This window comes from Lingula anatina, chromosome 8 (genome assembly GCF_051362555.1).
Source record: "Lingula anatina isolate TDL-2025a chromosome 8, LinAna3.0, whole genome shotgun sequence".
In the NCBI taxonomy this organism is placed as follows: Eukaryota; Metazoa; Brachiopoda; class Lingulata; order Lingulida; family Lingulidae; genus Lingula; species Lingula anatina.
In genome coordinates this window covers 11,004,329-11,019,647 of record NC_141774.1, presented here as the reverse complement: position 1 = coordinate 11,019,647, position 15,319 = coordinate 11,004,329, and the positions used below count along the sequence as shown (strand labels likewise).

General features: G+C 35.9%; 1 protein-coding gene and 1 long non-coding RNA gene across 2 annotated transcripts in view; one reads left to right on the top strand and one right to left on the bottom strand.

Moving 5' to 3' along the window:
* Window positions 1-10,801, bottom strand: part of LOC106164534 (uncharacterized) — a 42,185-nt gene extending 31,384 nt beyond the window's left edge. The window contains exons 1-6 of the mRNA XM_086994173.1: window positions 10,776-10,801; window positions 10,500-10,622; window positions 10,120-10,187; window positions 9,455-9,553; window positions 8,682-8,795; window positions 318-440 (exon numbers count right to left, since the gene is read on the bottom strand). Coding sequence (XP_086850299.1) covers window positions 318-440; window positions 8,682-8,795; window positions 9,455-9,553; window positions 10,120-10,187; window positions 10,500-10,622; window positions 10,776-10,801 — 553 coding nt within the window. The remainder of the gene's footprint in view (window positions 1-317; window positions 441-8,681; window positions 8,796-9,454; window positions 9,554-10,119; window positions 10,188-10,499; window positions 10,623-10,775) is intronic.
* LOC147760338 (uncharacterized) lies at window positions 727-3,433 on the top strand. The gene is made up of 2 exons (XR_015330926.1): window positions 727-1,904; window positions 2,340-3,433. It is a non-coding gene; the product is annotated as an uncharacterized LOC147760338 (long non-coding RNA).
* Window positions 10,802-15,319: the final 4,518 nt, after the last annotated feature.

Sequence of the window (15,319 nt, the reverse complement as noted above, 5' to 3'; positions counted from 1 at the left end):
GAAAAGGTTCTACAGTATACGCTGTGTTTCCCTGCACACAATGCATTGATAAGTGTCTGCCAAGTATAGATTTTTCAGGTCTGTCTCCAGCAAGGTAAAAAGGTGATCTTTTCAGAAAACGTGTACCTTTTATGCCATTATTGACTCAACTTGATCAAATTTTGGTACGGACACTTTCCAGTCAAAAAGACGCGGTTTTCTTTCGGAACCCCCGGTCCCCTGCCCCGACCTAAAAACCTTCCGCACACTAACATTACATACAGCTTTCACAGCGTGTTCTTTGAGAAGACTATGTAACACAATGTTTGCACAGTTACCATTGCAAGTCTTGCCGTTGTCGTCCAAGGTGTACCCAGCGTTGCAGCTACATTGAAAGCCACCGAAGGTGTTTGAACAACGGTGAGCGCAACCAGAACTGCCGGCAGCGCATTCGTCTATGTCTGCAGAGATTGGTCAAAAATGGCAGCGAAATGAACATTAGATTAGCATATAAATACAGTGTATGTATGAACATGGAAAGCTTCCAATTAAAGAAATCGTTAGTTTGTGAACCTGACAGTATACGGTTGTTTTATTGTACCTGTATACGGTTGTTTTATTGTACCAGCACGTTATCAAGTAGTATATGAAAAAAATCTGACAGCCAGCTTCAACGTCCTTATTGTATTATCAAACTGTTCATCTGAATATTGTTCGAGATACCATCATACAGACTTGACATTTAAGTGTGTGTCCACGAGAAAACCAAACCAATTGTAGAAAATGCGGCAAGGTGGGGGTGAACGGATTTACATCATATTTGGTGTGTTTGAACCTTTATATGAACAATATCTGAGGCTGCAATATTTCCTGAAAAAAATCCCTACTTACAGAGATATGGCCAGTGACAATTTGGGGGGTTTATCAACCAAAAATTCTTCTGAAAAACAGGGTTATATTGATTGGCCTTAAAGTGTATACAGGTGTCACCAAATGACTTAGTTTGGTGATATATTATAACCTAAAGATAGGGGATTAAAATGATATACACTTTTTCCACTCTCTTTGTTTCCATGGTAACAAACCAAGCGTTTTTCTCAGGCCTACAAACCACATGCTTTGAACACCCCCCTTCTATTTTTGACAATATCTTCATCTTCACAGGTCTTTGGGGTAAAGCGTGTTCAGGACTAACAGATAACTCATTAATCTATTCATACATGAAATCAAAACTTACTGCTGTTCTACAACTTGTCCGTTGTAACAGATAGAACATGACCTAATTTCTTCATTTTTCGTAAATATATCCGAACACGTATATCGGTGCACTGAACTTCAGCCATCTCTTTCAAGTCAACGAATGGTATAAAACACTGTTAGTTGAACTTTTTATTTTCATTTTACCTATTCTAATTTTTTTCTGGTTAAAACAAGCATCTAACGCATTTTAAAACCATGTGAAACTAATGTACTAACGTCAGAACAACACAACGTCATTATCCAACATGGCGGAAATCGCAGACTGTTTACAAATCTTCCTCAACGAAGTCGTATATCATGTGGTTTATACTCTGTCTACAGATATAAAAAAACATGTAGTGTATTGAAAAATTGCAACAGAGATATTAACAGTCATCTTCGTCGCGTTTACGTGAAGCAAAACAGCGTGAGTTACGAAAGCACACTGATTCTTGTCAGGTGTGAATTCTTTTGTATCCGATGACAGCAATTGGACTTTTTCAAGTATCTTTGGGAGAATAAATGGGTTACACCATGTGACCAGCACTGAGATATGGGCTTGGTTTGTGCTGGAAACCATCCACACAGGGGAAAACGAGCCTATAACGAAATATGTCATGGGATTAACTTGCAGATGTCAGTGTAGACAAAAAGCCATTTGAATATACTGATGCCACTTGGTTCAGGTAAGAAACGGGTTTGTTTGTATTTTAATACAGGCTAAAATCCAGAAAAAAAGTTCACTCAGAAAAATGATCTAGGTGTAATTTTTTAATGGTAAACGCTCCATTTTTTAAAAAAGAAAAATGCCCCCTTTCAAATAATGAAATTGCAGCCTAAGGACCTGTGATAATTTTATATTTTAAGCTATATTTGTGTGGGTATTTATGTAGGTTTAATGGTACTTGGGTAAAATAAATTTAAGGGTAACAGTTGGAATTAGATTGAAGCTAGGGCTGGTCTTGGCAAAATTGCTAGGCTCATCATAATTAATATTCGAAACCATGCCTTACTTATAAAACATGGACAAATGGGATAATAATTTATTTTTCATCAATGTATCAATTAACTTTCAGATAAGTGTTTTCATGTGTCTATAGTAAGCTATATTTATATTTCAGGCATATTTGAGAAGTGTTATTTGACACACAGTGATCTTATGGTCAGCAAAAGAGTCCAAAGTCTTGCAGAAACTGAAACTAGTGTGGAAATGATGGCTGTTGTAGAAAGGCATGTATGTAAATGAAAGCCACAATATAACAAATGCTGAGGAGATGCATGAGGCCCTAGTTTCTGCAGTTGGGGCCATTTTCTACATCCAGCTAGACAGACATCTTCCAAACCTGCGTGGACTGGAGTGTCCAATTACAACAATTTAGCTTTCTTGATTCCTACAACATGAGAAAAGGTGTCTTCCTTCCTTGAGCAGTTTTAACATGAGTGATACTGATGTTAAAGTTAATTTGGGTTTTTCTGAGGCAAATATGCCAACTGGGACTATACCAAGCAAAATCACAAACAGGGAAATTTTTTCTTGTCCAGAGAAGTTTTCTCTGAAATCTTTTGCTACTAAGACTGAAGAGTATTTGTAAGGTCCTTTTTTAGACCACAGTTATGAAATGTGCCAAAAAAAAAAAAAAACAGCTTTTGATCAAATTAAAGTCTAGTGGGCCAACAATCTGACTAAAGAAAAACTTAAAGCACATCAGCTGTGAGAGAACTCCACCCTCTTGAATATCTCACTGAGTTACACAATGGATGAGCTTTAAAGTCATCTAAACCTTTGAAACTATATTCAAATAAAGTAAAGGAGTTTTTACTGAAGGAGTTTAGAAGGGCACAAGAAACAGGCCAGCAGAACCTAGCATTTGTGAGCATGAAGATGAGATTGAAATGTCAGTAAGGAGGGTTACAGACTATTCAGGAAGAAAAAATCGGCAGTTATTTTTGAATGTATTAAAAACTTTGATGTTATGAGCTGTAATGTTTGATACAAAACTGAAAAGATGTTTCATAACACCAGGATATATTTTGCGGTTGTGTTAGTTTTGCTTTTTGAATAGAAAATTATCTTGTTTTGCTACATTATGATATAGTTTGTAATGATCACAACTAATGTTGCACTGCTTTGCATGTATTGCTATATTATAATTTTGTGATTTTTTTTATTATTTGTAATTATTCATCTGAGACAACAATAAACTAAATTGAATAATTTTTTAGTTACTGTATGCTCATAAATAGTCACCAAAAAGTGGTGTGGATGATTAAAAAAAACTCTTGATAATTAAAAAAGATTTGTTCTGGCTTTGCTATCATAAATACTATGGCATATCCTGATCTCTATATGATAAATATTGCACCAAAAAGAAATCGCTACTAAACTAAGATTTTAATTTGTATTCACCAAATTGATGATATTAAAAAATATATATATATATATTAAAATCATCTTGTAAACTCTCAAGTTAATTGCCAGTGCCTATCCAAAGTAACAGAATCTATGATTTATTTCCTCTAAATTTTTTGTCCATATAAATTAAGAAGTCCATATATGGCAATTTACAAATATGAAGCCCAGTGACCTTGACCTACTGACCTGATATTCATTAGTACACACCCACTTTCCATGTTCACCAGCCCTATTAATTTAGTAACATCATTGTAGAGCAAAATGGTTTAATAAATTAATCAAACCTATCGTCTACATAGACTTGAATGAATCCACCACGATTTTTTGCCTTAAAAATGGCCAACTTTGGAGGTATTTTTCAGTACCTGTTTTAATACAGCAGTAACTTTTGAAACTTGATTTGGAATGACCCATATCTGCCTAAAATATTCATGCAGTTTTATAGCTGTAAACCCTGTGAAGATGGAGATATATGCAATTAAAGATGGTAGTATCAAAATTGGACTTTGGGGGGAGGGGTGTTATAAATGGGTGTGGCTCGCCCAAGCAGGGTCTTATCTGAATTCTACATATATCTGTGGCAAGCCAAATGATTGTTTTCAATGATTGTAAGGTCTAATATTTTTTAGTTTTCTCCATTTTTGTTTAATTTACACAAAATATATCATTATTTTTCCAAGGTAAAATGGAGTCTCAAAGAGGCTACATAAGCCATGACTTATAATAGGCTATAATTCTCTGAAGAAAGGATATTTTTGGGATTCCTTCCTAACTCATGAATAACTTCCTAATATGCCTCCATACAACAAATTTGGTTGAAATCCGCTGACCCCCACCTTGCCACCCTGGGCTGGTTCTCTCGTGGACAAGCTCTTAATATGGAATATTTCAGTTTCGAAGGTATACCTCGGTAAAAATACGTTCTTTTTTAAAAAACTCCGATCTCATATAAGATTTGTGAATGTAAACGTGTGTAGTCAGGTGTGTCACTACCAATTAACTGACTTTCATGCCTGTTGCGCTGCTACATTGTGTAATTTGCAGTGACTTAATTGGGTAGTGTTCCTTTGGGCTGATCAAAGCTTGGCTTAGGCAAAGCTTGGTTCTGTCAAAAAACTATCCATATTTCGGCGACTACTGCATAGAAGAATTTGAAATTTTGCATGCAAGCGGTCAGTTTTGCAGTGCGTAAGATGAGTCAAGTAGTGCATTACAAATTTGTTAATCTAAGGCAGAATGGCGCGAAAAAGACAGACATAACCAGACAGATCATAGCGCCAAACGGAACGGTCCAAACAGTTTTATAGAGTAATGCCCAGACTGATGTACCTACACAGAGGTCACCCCCAATGTATTAAAATTTTACCTACAGGGTACAGGACCCACTGTCTTTCGGGATACGCTGCTGCAACTAAACAAAAAACACTTAGTCCGTTCAGAACGAGGGGTAAATTGCCACTAAAATGCGTTTTTCAAAGCCCTTAGCGAACACCAAACTGGTTTTAGCAGGTAAGAACATCAAATGACCTCCGAGATACCCACTGTATACAGCAAAACATCGTCGTCTGTTTTTCTAATGAATTGGGGGCCATGAACGATTCTGGGTAGAACACTGAAACTGCGTGGCTTTCTTTATTGAGGTCAGATTTCACCTGTACCGCTCAATTAGTCAAAACAGAGTTTACAGATATCCAGAGGAGGCCTACGACGAAGCATATGCCGGGTCTAAAGTGACAAGGGTGATTGACAGCGTCAATATTTGGAGTAGATTCCACATTGGTGCCAAAACATCAATGGTAGTCATCGACGAAAACCTGAACCAGATCAAATAAAGGAATAATCTCGGAACCACTTGACTATCATTTGATAGGGGGCACCTTAGGAACAATTCTAGGTTGCACGATGAGGTTGCAGGTTCACACAGCGCACTTTTAATAGCAGATAACTTACAGAACCAAGGGAATGAGCAGCTACCCTGGTCATCAAAATCGCCACATTTGAACCACATAGACAATATTTCGGTAGACCATTACTCACCAATCAACTGCCTACATGTCCTACAACAAAACTGGACCAGATTGGACAATTTTAGACCGATGCCTGAAATGCTATTCCAGATTGAACTCTAAAAACCTACCCCCAAGATATGCCTTGCCGCTTGAGAGCGCTGGCAACAGCCACGAAGAGGCCAGGCGTAACAACGACCATTACTGTGACTAGCAACTGACATGAGGGTCTTTTGTGGAGCGTATTACCCTTTTACAGACGATAATTTGGAAAATATGGAGATCCAAAATATATCTTTTAATGGGAGTGGTATGACATAGAATAGGCAATGTGTTTTTGTTTGCTTCTCTGGCAAATTCCATAAATGAACTGATGTCACAATGGCATCAAAGAGATAATTTAAAGTTATTTAAACACGATTTTAATCCTTATTTTCATTTATCAGTCAGCAAAATAGGAAAAAACTGATAAAAAATTATTTCGAAAAAAATATTCCATATTAAATGTCAAGTCTGTATAATGATTGATACGTGCATTTTACGTATACTAATAAAAACCCGTCTATCAAGATCTGATTATTTTTAATCTTGCTCCATCAAGTGTTATCAAACATTTATTTAATGTGTAAATTACTTAAAAGTTCAGCAGACTTAATAATGATAAGATGCTTAAATATTGTAGTATTGAAAAACAAGCTGCGAAATCATAGTTAAGTCATCGAATTAAAGGGTTCACTTCATATTACATTAATAGTATACCTTAACTATAAAATTTCTTTGAAAACATGATTGTTCCAACATTGTTTGAAGTATTTTGTAAACATTTATCGATTTTTCTCAGTATATTTCATACGCGCACCTGTTTTTAATACGATTACATATAAAATGTATAGTTGCTACAATAAAAGTCTCAGCGTTTGGAAAAGTTGGATTTAAGGGATCTTGGATATTAACAAAAAACTCCAAAACTAATGCAGCTAATGAAATTTCCTATTAACTTAAAGATAAGGTCTGGCAAGCCAAACAATTTTTCAAAGTTTGTAGTCACAGTGTAACACGAGTGACGTAATATCAGCGTTTTGAGGCTAAAATTGTCCTTTTTTTAATCAAGAATTTCTCTTAAACAAAAAGCCCTATTAATACGATTGAAATAGCTATCTAAAAGTTAGCACAAACTCCAGTGATCTCTGTCAGGATTTTCTCTTTTTATTTTTGCTTTTGATTTTATTTTGATAAAACGTGAATTTTACGAAATATATATGGACCTTCCAATTTCAGTATTAATAACTTCAAAAATAAAAGGTCAATCCAAAAACCAAGACTCAGTCGACTAGATATTATACTGAAACAGAGACACATCAAATTTCATGTCAATCTGACAGTTACAGAATGAGATATGGGTATTGAAGTTTAGACTATGTTATCAATCTTCAAAGCTGAGAAATCGCTCCTAAACCATTTTGCTCAGGTAATTGGGCTATTTAAGCAAAATAATTGCACCTCCACCTTACCTGTTATCATCTTGTTGATCGGGAAGGTCTATACACCATTACGTGTTAAAATTGGGTTGTTTGTTTCTATCTAGATGCCAGAAAATCTTACTTTTGTACGCAAACTTATTCGTACCACGAAAGCCGCTCTTCGCTGAGAAATGATTGACAGCTGAGTAGGTCTACCTTCTCTCGTTTCACTGACGTAATTAATCATAATTGTGCCTGACGCAGTAGGAGTCTGTGCACTGTCTAGGAAGTGTCTAAGGAAGCGCTTACAAACAAAAAGAGGATCACTTGGTGTGCCAGCAGAGGAAATTTGCCACCCGTAGTGCGTGGACGCCGCTCTACACGCCAAGACGCGAAAATTGAGAAAGCAAAGCAAGATTTACTCCGAGAAATGGCCGAATGTGGGTACGCATATGCCATGATGCCACAGAGTGCCAAGACCGTAATATGCGAATTTGATAATGTTTTGGGTGGCAATATTACTAAAAAACTTGCTTGCTATTACAATCTTTATTGTGCATAAAATGATTGCCTAACGATTTTTTTCTGACAACCCCAGACGTTGTACGAATACTCAGCAGTTCAAGTGTGATCTCGAGTCTTTACCTAGACGTGATTTAGACGCTATAGGAGAAAATTTAATATATCGTACACTCTCTTTCAAAATTCTCTTGCTTTCCTCGCTCATCCGTTTTCTCACGACTTTCTTTCTTCCCATGACTGTTTATATAACTGTGTTCTGCTTAGCTGACGTAAGACTTATGAGCTGCCAGGGCACGCGTAACAGCTTAAGAAATTAGACAACCATTCCTGCCCCGCCTCACCATAGTAACGGTGCTTGACAACGGAGGCGGAGCCTAAAGCCTGCCACCCGTACCAGTCAGGACAGGTAGAAAAACTCGTCCAAATGTTTATTTTTAGTCCGTGTTTCACAAATATAACTTAATTGAGTATTAGATACAAAATTGATTATTTCTAACGTATAAAAAACTAAAAATCGAGTTTTAGACGTATTTTTAATATCCTAGACCCCTTAATGGTTGCAACTATTGTCCTTGGTCTAATTACAGAACCATATATTGTGAATTGAGGAACACGTATGAAATCAAATTATACACTTAACGCGTACGTAAAAATATCGACACAAGTGACTTACTATTGAATATTAATATCAAGACGTACACATACAGAGACGTAGGTACGTGCGGGCGACATGTTTTAAGTAGAGGGCGCTGTTTAATGACTGTTCTAAATAATTAGCTAGCGGTGTCTTCCCCTGCGAAATTTGGCTGATTTAAAGTTCATTTACGGTTCTCAATCTATCCATTTGGTGTATTACTTTTACAGTTCTGATGTTGTTCTGTAATAAATGTAACAGTAATTCTCGGCGCTGCCAGTAATTACGCCGCGGCGTATCCAGGGCACAGACCGTGATCACAAGATACCGAAAATAGATTTTTAGATTTTTAGAAAATAGATTTTCCATTTGAACGCAGCCTTAGCCACCCGCATGCATACGATGTTGAACCATTTGCTCAAACTTACCGTTCTGACAGTTGACACCGCTGTATCCGGCTGCGCATTGACAGGTATAGCGATTCACTTCATTTACACAACGTGCACCATTTTGACAAGGACTGCTGGCACACTCGTTTATATCTGTAAAGATGGAGAAAGTCACCCCTTTTTTTAATTATACAAAAGGACATTTAAATTCACGTACCCGAACGTTCAATTGTACATACATGCTCTGGGCCTACGCCCGTTTCACGACGTTTATTGTTTCAGCGAATTGGAACGCTGTGCAGTTACACGGTAAATTGTGGTATTACATAAACTGACTCTAGGGCTATCACGAAGAACCACATTTAATTGAACAGTCAATTGGGCACGCTGCAAAATACATTAAATAAGTGCAATTGCTATTCCCAGAAAGTGCAACAACTACAATAACAGTTTCAATGCGTAATTTCAGCGAAAGTGAGACAAACACATTTTGATCTGCACGAATTGATAAATCCCGGCACAATATTTTCTTTATAATCTTAAATACTTAACTTTTTCTGGCATATTGCTTTAGTTTCTATCTTTTTAGTAACCCTTACATTTTTTACAAGAATCCAACATTTTAGTAACCCTTAAAAGTTTTTGACAAGAATCCAACAAAGATTTGAAACCTTAAAATTTACATTTTAATTAATTGCACTAAACCTTACAAAAACTTATTTGTAGAAACTAATTACCCGAGTCTCCTTTGCTCGACATTAAATAGTAATTACCAAACGAAACATCTGATTAACGTAGTCAGGGAATCTTACCGTCACATCTTGGTAAGGCGTAACCTGGTCGACAAGAGCACTTGTTCGGAGAGACGCAGGTTCCGCCGTTAGGACACGAATTGGAGCCATAGCACAGGGCTGGTTGAGACACAACAAATGAAGGATATTTAAGATCCGAATAGGACCTAAAAATACTGCATTGGGCATGGTATCGATACTGCGTGGTACTCATTTTAATAGCACTCATGTGTCGTTCTGCGTATGTTATTATGTACCCTACCCAGCACAGTGACAATGTATTTGTTAGAAGTGATGTACAAAAACCCAACTCTCTTCCGATAAGCTGCTTCTGTACATTTGTTATGATATTATTGTAACGCAGTTGGTAGCAAGATTATTAATATAATTTTCTATATAATTGTACATACTATTAGGATACCCCCTACATGTACCTTATGTGCGTTCTTTAAAAACTAGGAACCGGATTCTTAGCAATTACCATTATTATTTGTTGTAACACGCCTGTTCTATTGTCCACTACACATGAATATTAATCATAAACTGTTAATACACACACACACACACACACACACACACACACACACACATGATTCCAGGAACCGGAGCCGGAACAGGATCATTATATTTAGGGTTATATTGCCCTTTCTTTTTACACTCATTATCGCCGAAACCAGTCCACATACCTTGGTTACAACCTGGTTCGGTCCATCCGTTACAACACACCTGCCTGGAACACTGGGAGTTCACGACTCTGTAAAAATAATCCAATTTTATAAATGAATAAAGATTATTATTATTATTATTATTATTATTATTATTATTATTATGATCTTGAAAGGAGGACACCTCAAGGCCCGGAAACGTTTTGTTAATTTGAATTAGCTTCTGTGTTTAACTGAGATTGTGTTTTGACGTACAGTGCACCAGAGACCAATTCAATTTTTTTTTCAAATAAATACTTCTATAAAAAAAACAGTATATTAAGTCGAGTTTTTCTTCCCCTTATGTCCAACTGTAGAGTATATATCCCGTCGGATTATTTGCATATAAAGAGCCATGTTACCTGTAACCAATACATTTCTTCCATCCCCACCAACCGCATTTAACCGTATGCCGCCGAGTTTTTGTGCAGGTGAAGGTTTGTGTACAGTAAGACCCCGCCACAATGGGAGCTAATGCTGCCAACCTGAGGAGAAAATGAACCAGAAATCTTAAAACGCAACCTCCAATGAATATTTCATACAATCAATACATGTGAAGGCCTATGTCAGCTGTACGATAGTGTTGTCAAAGACCTGTTTTCGCGCCGAGGGATATATTTTAGTGATACAGAATGTACCAGTACACTTTGAGAGGTGATGCCATGTTAATTAAGCTACAGAGGGTGAACCCAGTACTTGTTATCAGACGCACTTTGATACAACTGTGTTTTAGCAAGAAAACCTCTGGAAGAGAGAGCATAACACAACAGAGTCTGGATGTTAGGGTGTGTGCCATTTTGCTGTCCATCTTGAAAAGCAAGTAATACATAACATGGAACGATAATTTCCTGTGAAATAGCCCTTACTTGTTGTCAATATGTTAAGATATAATTTCTACCCGGCGAGATCTTTTTCATCTTTTTTTTTTTTTCACAATAAAACCAGTTTGCACGCCTTATTCGAGTCATATTTTGCTGATCAGGCACAAAAGTGAACTTGTCCGGGTTCAAATAGTTCACGTTTTTCTTTATTTTCAGGCAAACTACATCCGAGCCTACGCCCACATCCTATTATATTTACCTTTGTTAAGAAGAAAGAGATGCAACGTGACGCGACAGGGAAGTTATTAGACGGTGTTAACGGAAATTACAGTTAAAATGAAAGTAACCGCGAGGGATGGACGGTCGTGTTGTTAATTTAAGGACATTTTCACCCTTCGCCCAAAACTCCTTATTTACTGCCTTTCATACATTCTTTCGAGTAATAAATAAATGTCCAGTTTTTAGTCACTAAATTAATTAGCATTTACACATATGTCATCTTACAGGTGACGTCATAATTACGATTTTGTGGTAAAAACTGAAAAATCGGTTTCTCAAATTTCTCTTTTCACCCAAACCCAATATAGACGTGCTATAGAGGTCACAGGCGTGCTCCTAAAAATATTTAGTGCACAGATTGCAAACTATGTCTGATTATTTTAGTGTCCCACGTGAAGAAGTTTGTATCAAAGTTTCACTCTCCTGGAAGCATGAATAATAAAAAATAATTCATCCTCTATCCCCAAAAAGGAACATAGTCACTGTCACAAATGCAAAAAGTTCAACTATGAAACGTTTTACTCACGGTGAAAATTCAATCATCACTGGTTTTGTTATTTGATATATCTCTTACAAGTAAAACGTTGAAAGAAAATATAATAAAATTCTGTGTAGAGCAATTAATTGTCTTTGAGCAACTTTAGTTTGTTTGTCACTGAAAATTATAAAAACGGGGGAAATACACACTACCTACAGTGATATTATACTAACTTGGAATCATAATATATTTTTCAGTCAGCAAAAGAAAACATTGCTTTTTCTTGCACCAAGTACTTGAACAAAATGAAACATTTTGACAATTTTTCCATAGAACATACTTCATCACCTAGTGTAAGCCATGGTGCAAAGCCCCTTGAGTTACAGTTTCAATATTTATAAAAACATCCTTACTCCATGACTAATTTACCATGATTGAACCACTACAATATATATCGGAACGCGGTGTGAAATTGAAAATAAATGACCCGGAACATACCTTTTTGGAACATATGTTACCACTGAGGGCTCGTTGTAAAAGACATAGTAAAATTAAAATTTTAATTTAAATTGAGACAGTTGTGGGTTTTCGTTCTATACACATATATGTTTTAAAAATTGAATATAACTTTGAATTCATTCAATTTTATTCAGCATGTGAAATGCACCTGTATATTGTGTTTGGATGTTTTACCTTAGCACGCGATCACCGTTATAACGCCTATTTAATGACACCATTTAGTACTCCAAATCCCTGCCAGCGATTTTCTTAAAACTCTTACATGTAGTTGAGATTTTACTGTTCATAAAGCAAAATAATGAAAATCTGTAATTAAAACCCAAAACAAAAACATTTAAACCAAATTGACGACAAGAAATTGTAGCCTATACTTTCCTGGTCAACTCTGCAAATTTTCGCGACAAATTCTTAATCAGGGATGCAGTTACGCCCCATACCAATTGCTATCTAACCTCAAGATAGAAAGGTGTTAAAAAATGACGATTAAAGCTTTGAGTTTCCTATGCTTATAAATACATTGCAACTGTGACAAAGTTATTAACTTTGTCTTCTTGGTGTTACGCGAGGTAGCAAATTCCACTCAATTCTTCACTTCCTTATAATGTATTAACTACTTTCCAGTTATCAGATTTGCCGCTTCATTCGTTCCTATTTCTGCCTCATGCATTCTGTAGCGGCTTTCTCCCCGTTTAGATTATGTGCAGTTGTATAAATATCATAAAAGCATGTCAATCAACTTAAGTTACTCTACTACACACTACCTTATTCACACATATCACTTACTTTTGTGGAGAGCATATAATGCTTCCAGCGCCTTGCCTCCACTTCATTCTTTTGAATAAACGTTGTTTAAAAAAAAATCACTAACTTACATTACACAACGAAATACATAAACGCCGAATTTTTTTTCGAGGGATTTTTTCATTGTTTTAAATCAGCAAAAAGATAGATGATATTATTGAATAATTAGATGCAGGAAAAACTCATTTTGGTATCTAGATGATAATAATTATCCTCAAGGTAAAAGTGGCGATTTATTGGCCCACAATTATGTTTCATGTAGAATATATTGAGCAGGCTTTGGCTCGGTTTTGGTTTCTCTTTTTTACTGACATAAAAATCAACTTTATATTTTTTTTCTACTTATTCTAAAGGGTCTGCATGCAACGGTTTTGTTCTTTTTTCTTCCTTTCTTACTTTCTGTTATTTATTTATTTGGTTCATATTTAGTCGACTTGACGAATGAGATTTATTGCAAAGCCACGACAACATGGGGCCCCCTAGCCTGTTAGATAATTATGAAGGGATTTTTTACAATTTTCTTTACAATTTTCATTAAATTTTCTGTGTAAGAACTTCTCCACTTTAACTTTTAAGCCAATACGTACTCGTACCTTGCATACTGTAAAAAATAAGACCATTTTCACATCGCGCGTTAAGCTTATCTGTAACAAAACTCAGTCCAGTTTTATAAAGGACGTTTAGCACTAACCAGTGTTTAACTCTAACCAGACCTTAATAGTCTGTTAGTAAATTGACCTTTAAATAATTATTTAATCCAGTCAAACACTGGCCAGTTAATTAATTGGCTGTTTTCCGTTAAAAAACTGTATATAAAACACAATTTAACCATCTTTTAGTTAGTGGGTGTTAGGGGAATTTATCCAGTGGTTAGGCTTATCCACTGGTTAGTGCTAAGCGTCCTTTATAAAACTGGGCCCAGTTGAAGAGTTTCAGTATCGATTACTGACTTCACTTTTAACTTTAAAAACGTTTAACTTTTAACTTTCAAAAATGAATTACCACGAATAAATAAATGAATGAATTTAAATAAATAAATGACATTTTAATGAATCATATCTGTCCTCTTAATGTGATCATTGTGTGATCATTGCCACATATAAAGACACAGTTGCGTGTCTTCGTGCTAGTTGCGTGTCAATTCTCGTCGAAATGTCTGGTTATGCTTAACACGACAAAGACTATATGACTATATAGATTTTTTCAAGTCTGTCATGCCTTGGTTCTTCTTTCAATTTAAATGAATTACTAGTACTAAACAGGTGAATGGATGAAGTAGATAAAAAGTAAACAGACAAACAAACGAATAAATGTACTGCGAGTTGAGAGCTTGAGGAAGAAGAAAAGACGAAAAAGAAAGTAAAAAATGATAAAGAAAAAAGGAAAGAAGAATAAAATGCGTAAGAATTCATATAGATAAATAAATCGCCAAAAGAACAAACAGACTAACTAAGAGAGAGAGAGAGAGAGAGAGAGGGAGAGACAGAGTTCAAATACAATAAGATATAAGAAAAAATGTAAAAGACGCGAGAAAAAGAAAAGTCGAATGCAATGAAATATTATTATTATTATTATTATTATTATTATTATTATTATTATACTGTGAAAACAGTGAGAGACATGAAAACAATTTTGCTAGCAATAGTTTATACTGTGGTGTACTTAGAAATACCTTTGGATACTGAATACTGCAGAGTGCTGTATTGTATTTGGAAAGCTCTGAATACGTGAAAGATTTTAGACTTTCCTAGGCTGATTAAATTTTTAATTTTACTGGACCGTCCACTGTCTATTCAAACACTTATTTGAACTTCACACACGCCCTGGCGGTGGTGCCTTGTGACCAGATGGTCAGCTCACTCGCATGACTAGGATGACCAGTACTCGGGCAGTATCAAAATAAATAGAAAATGATAAAGAAAACAGAGAGAGAGAGAGAGAGAGAGAGAGAGAGAGAGAGAGAGATCAATAGGAGGATAAAAAAGGAAAAAAAGCACAGACACTAACTCACCAACCAAGCACTAGCAACAGATTCAGGTAAAGAGCGTTCATCTTCTATCTTTTTCACGGAGAACAACTCACGTCTGCCGCCTCTGCAAGACGGGTGAATTATGCATATTAAAATAATAATACAGCGAATAAAATACACCGAAAATCTATTCGTTATCCATGATGGGGAACTTATCTGCAATTGTGAACAGCACACATCATCTATAATTATATGTCTTAGATCCGTGCTACGTCGCCTGCCACCAAAAAGGGAAAATGAATTTGATCCTTTTTT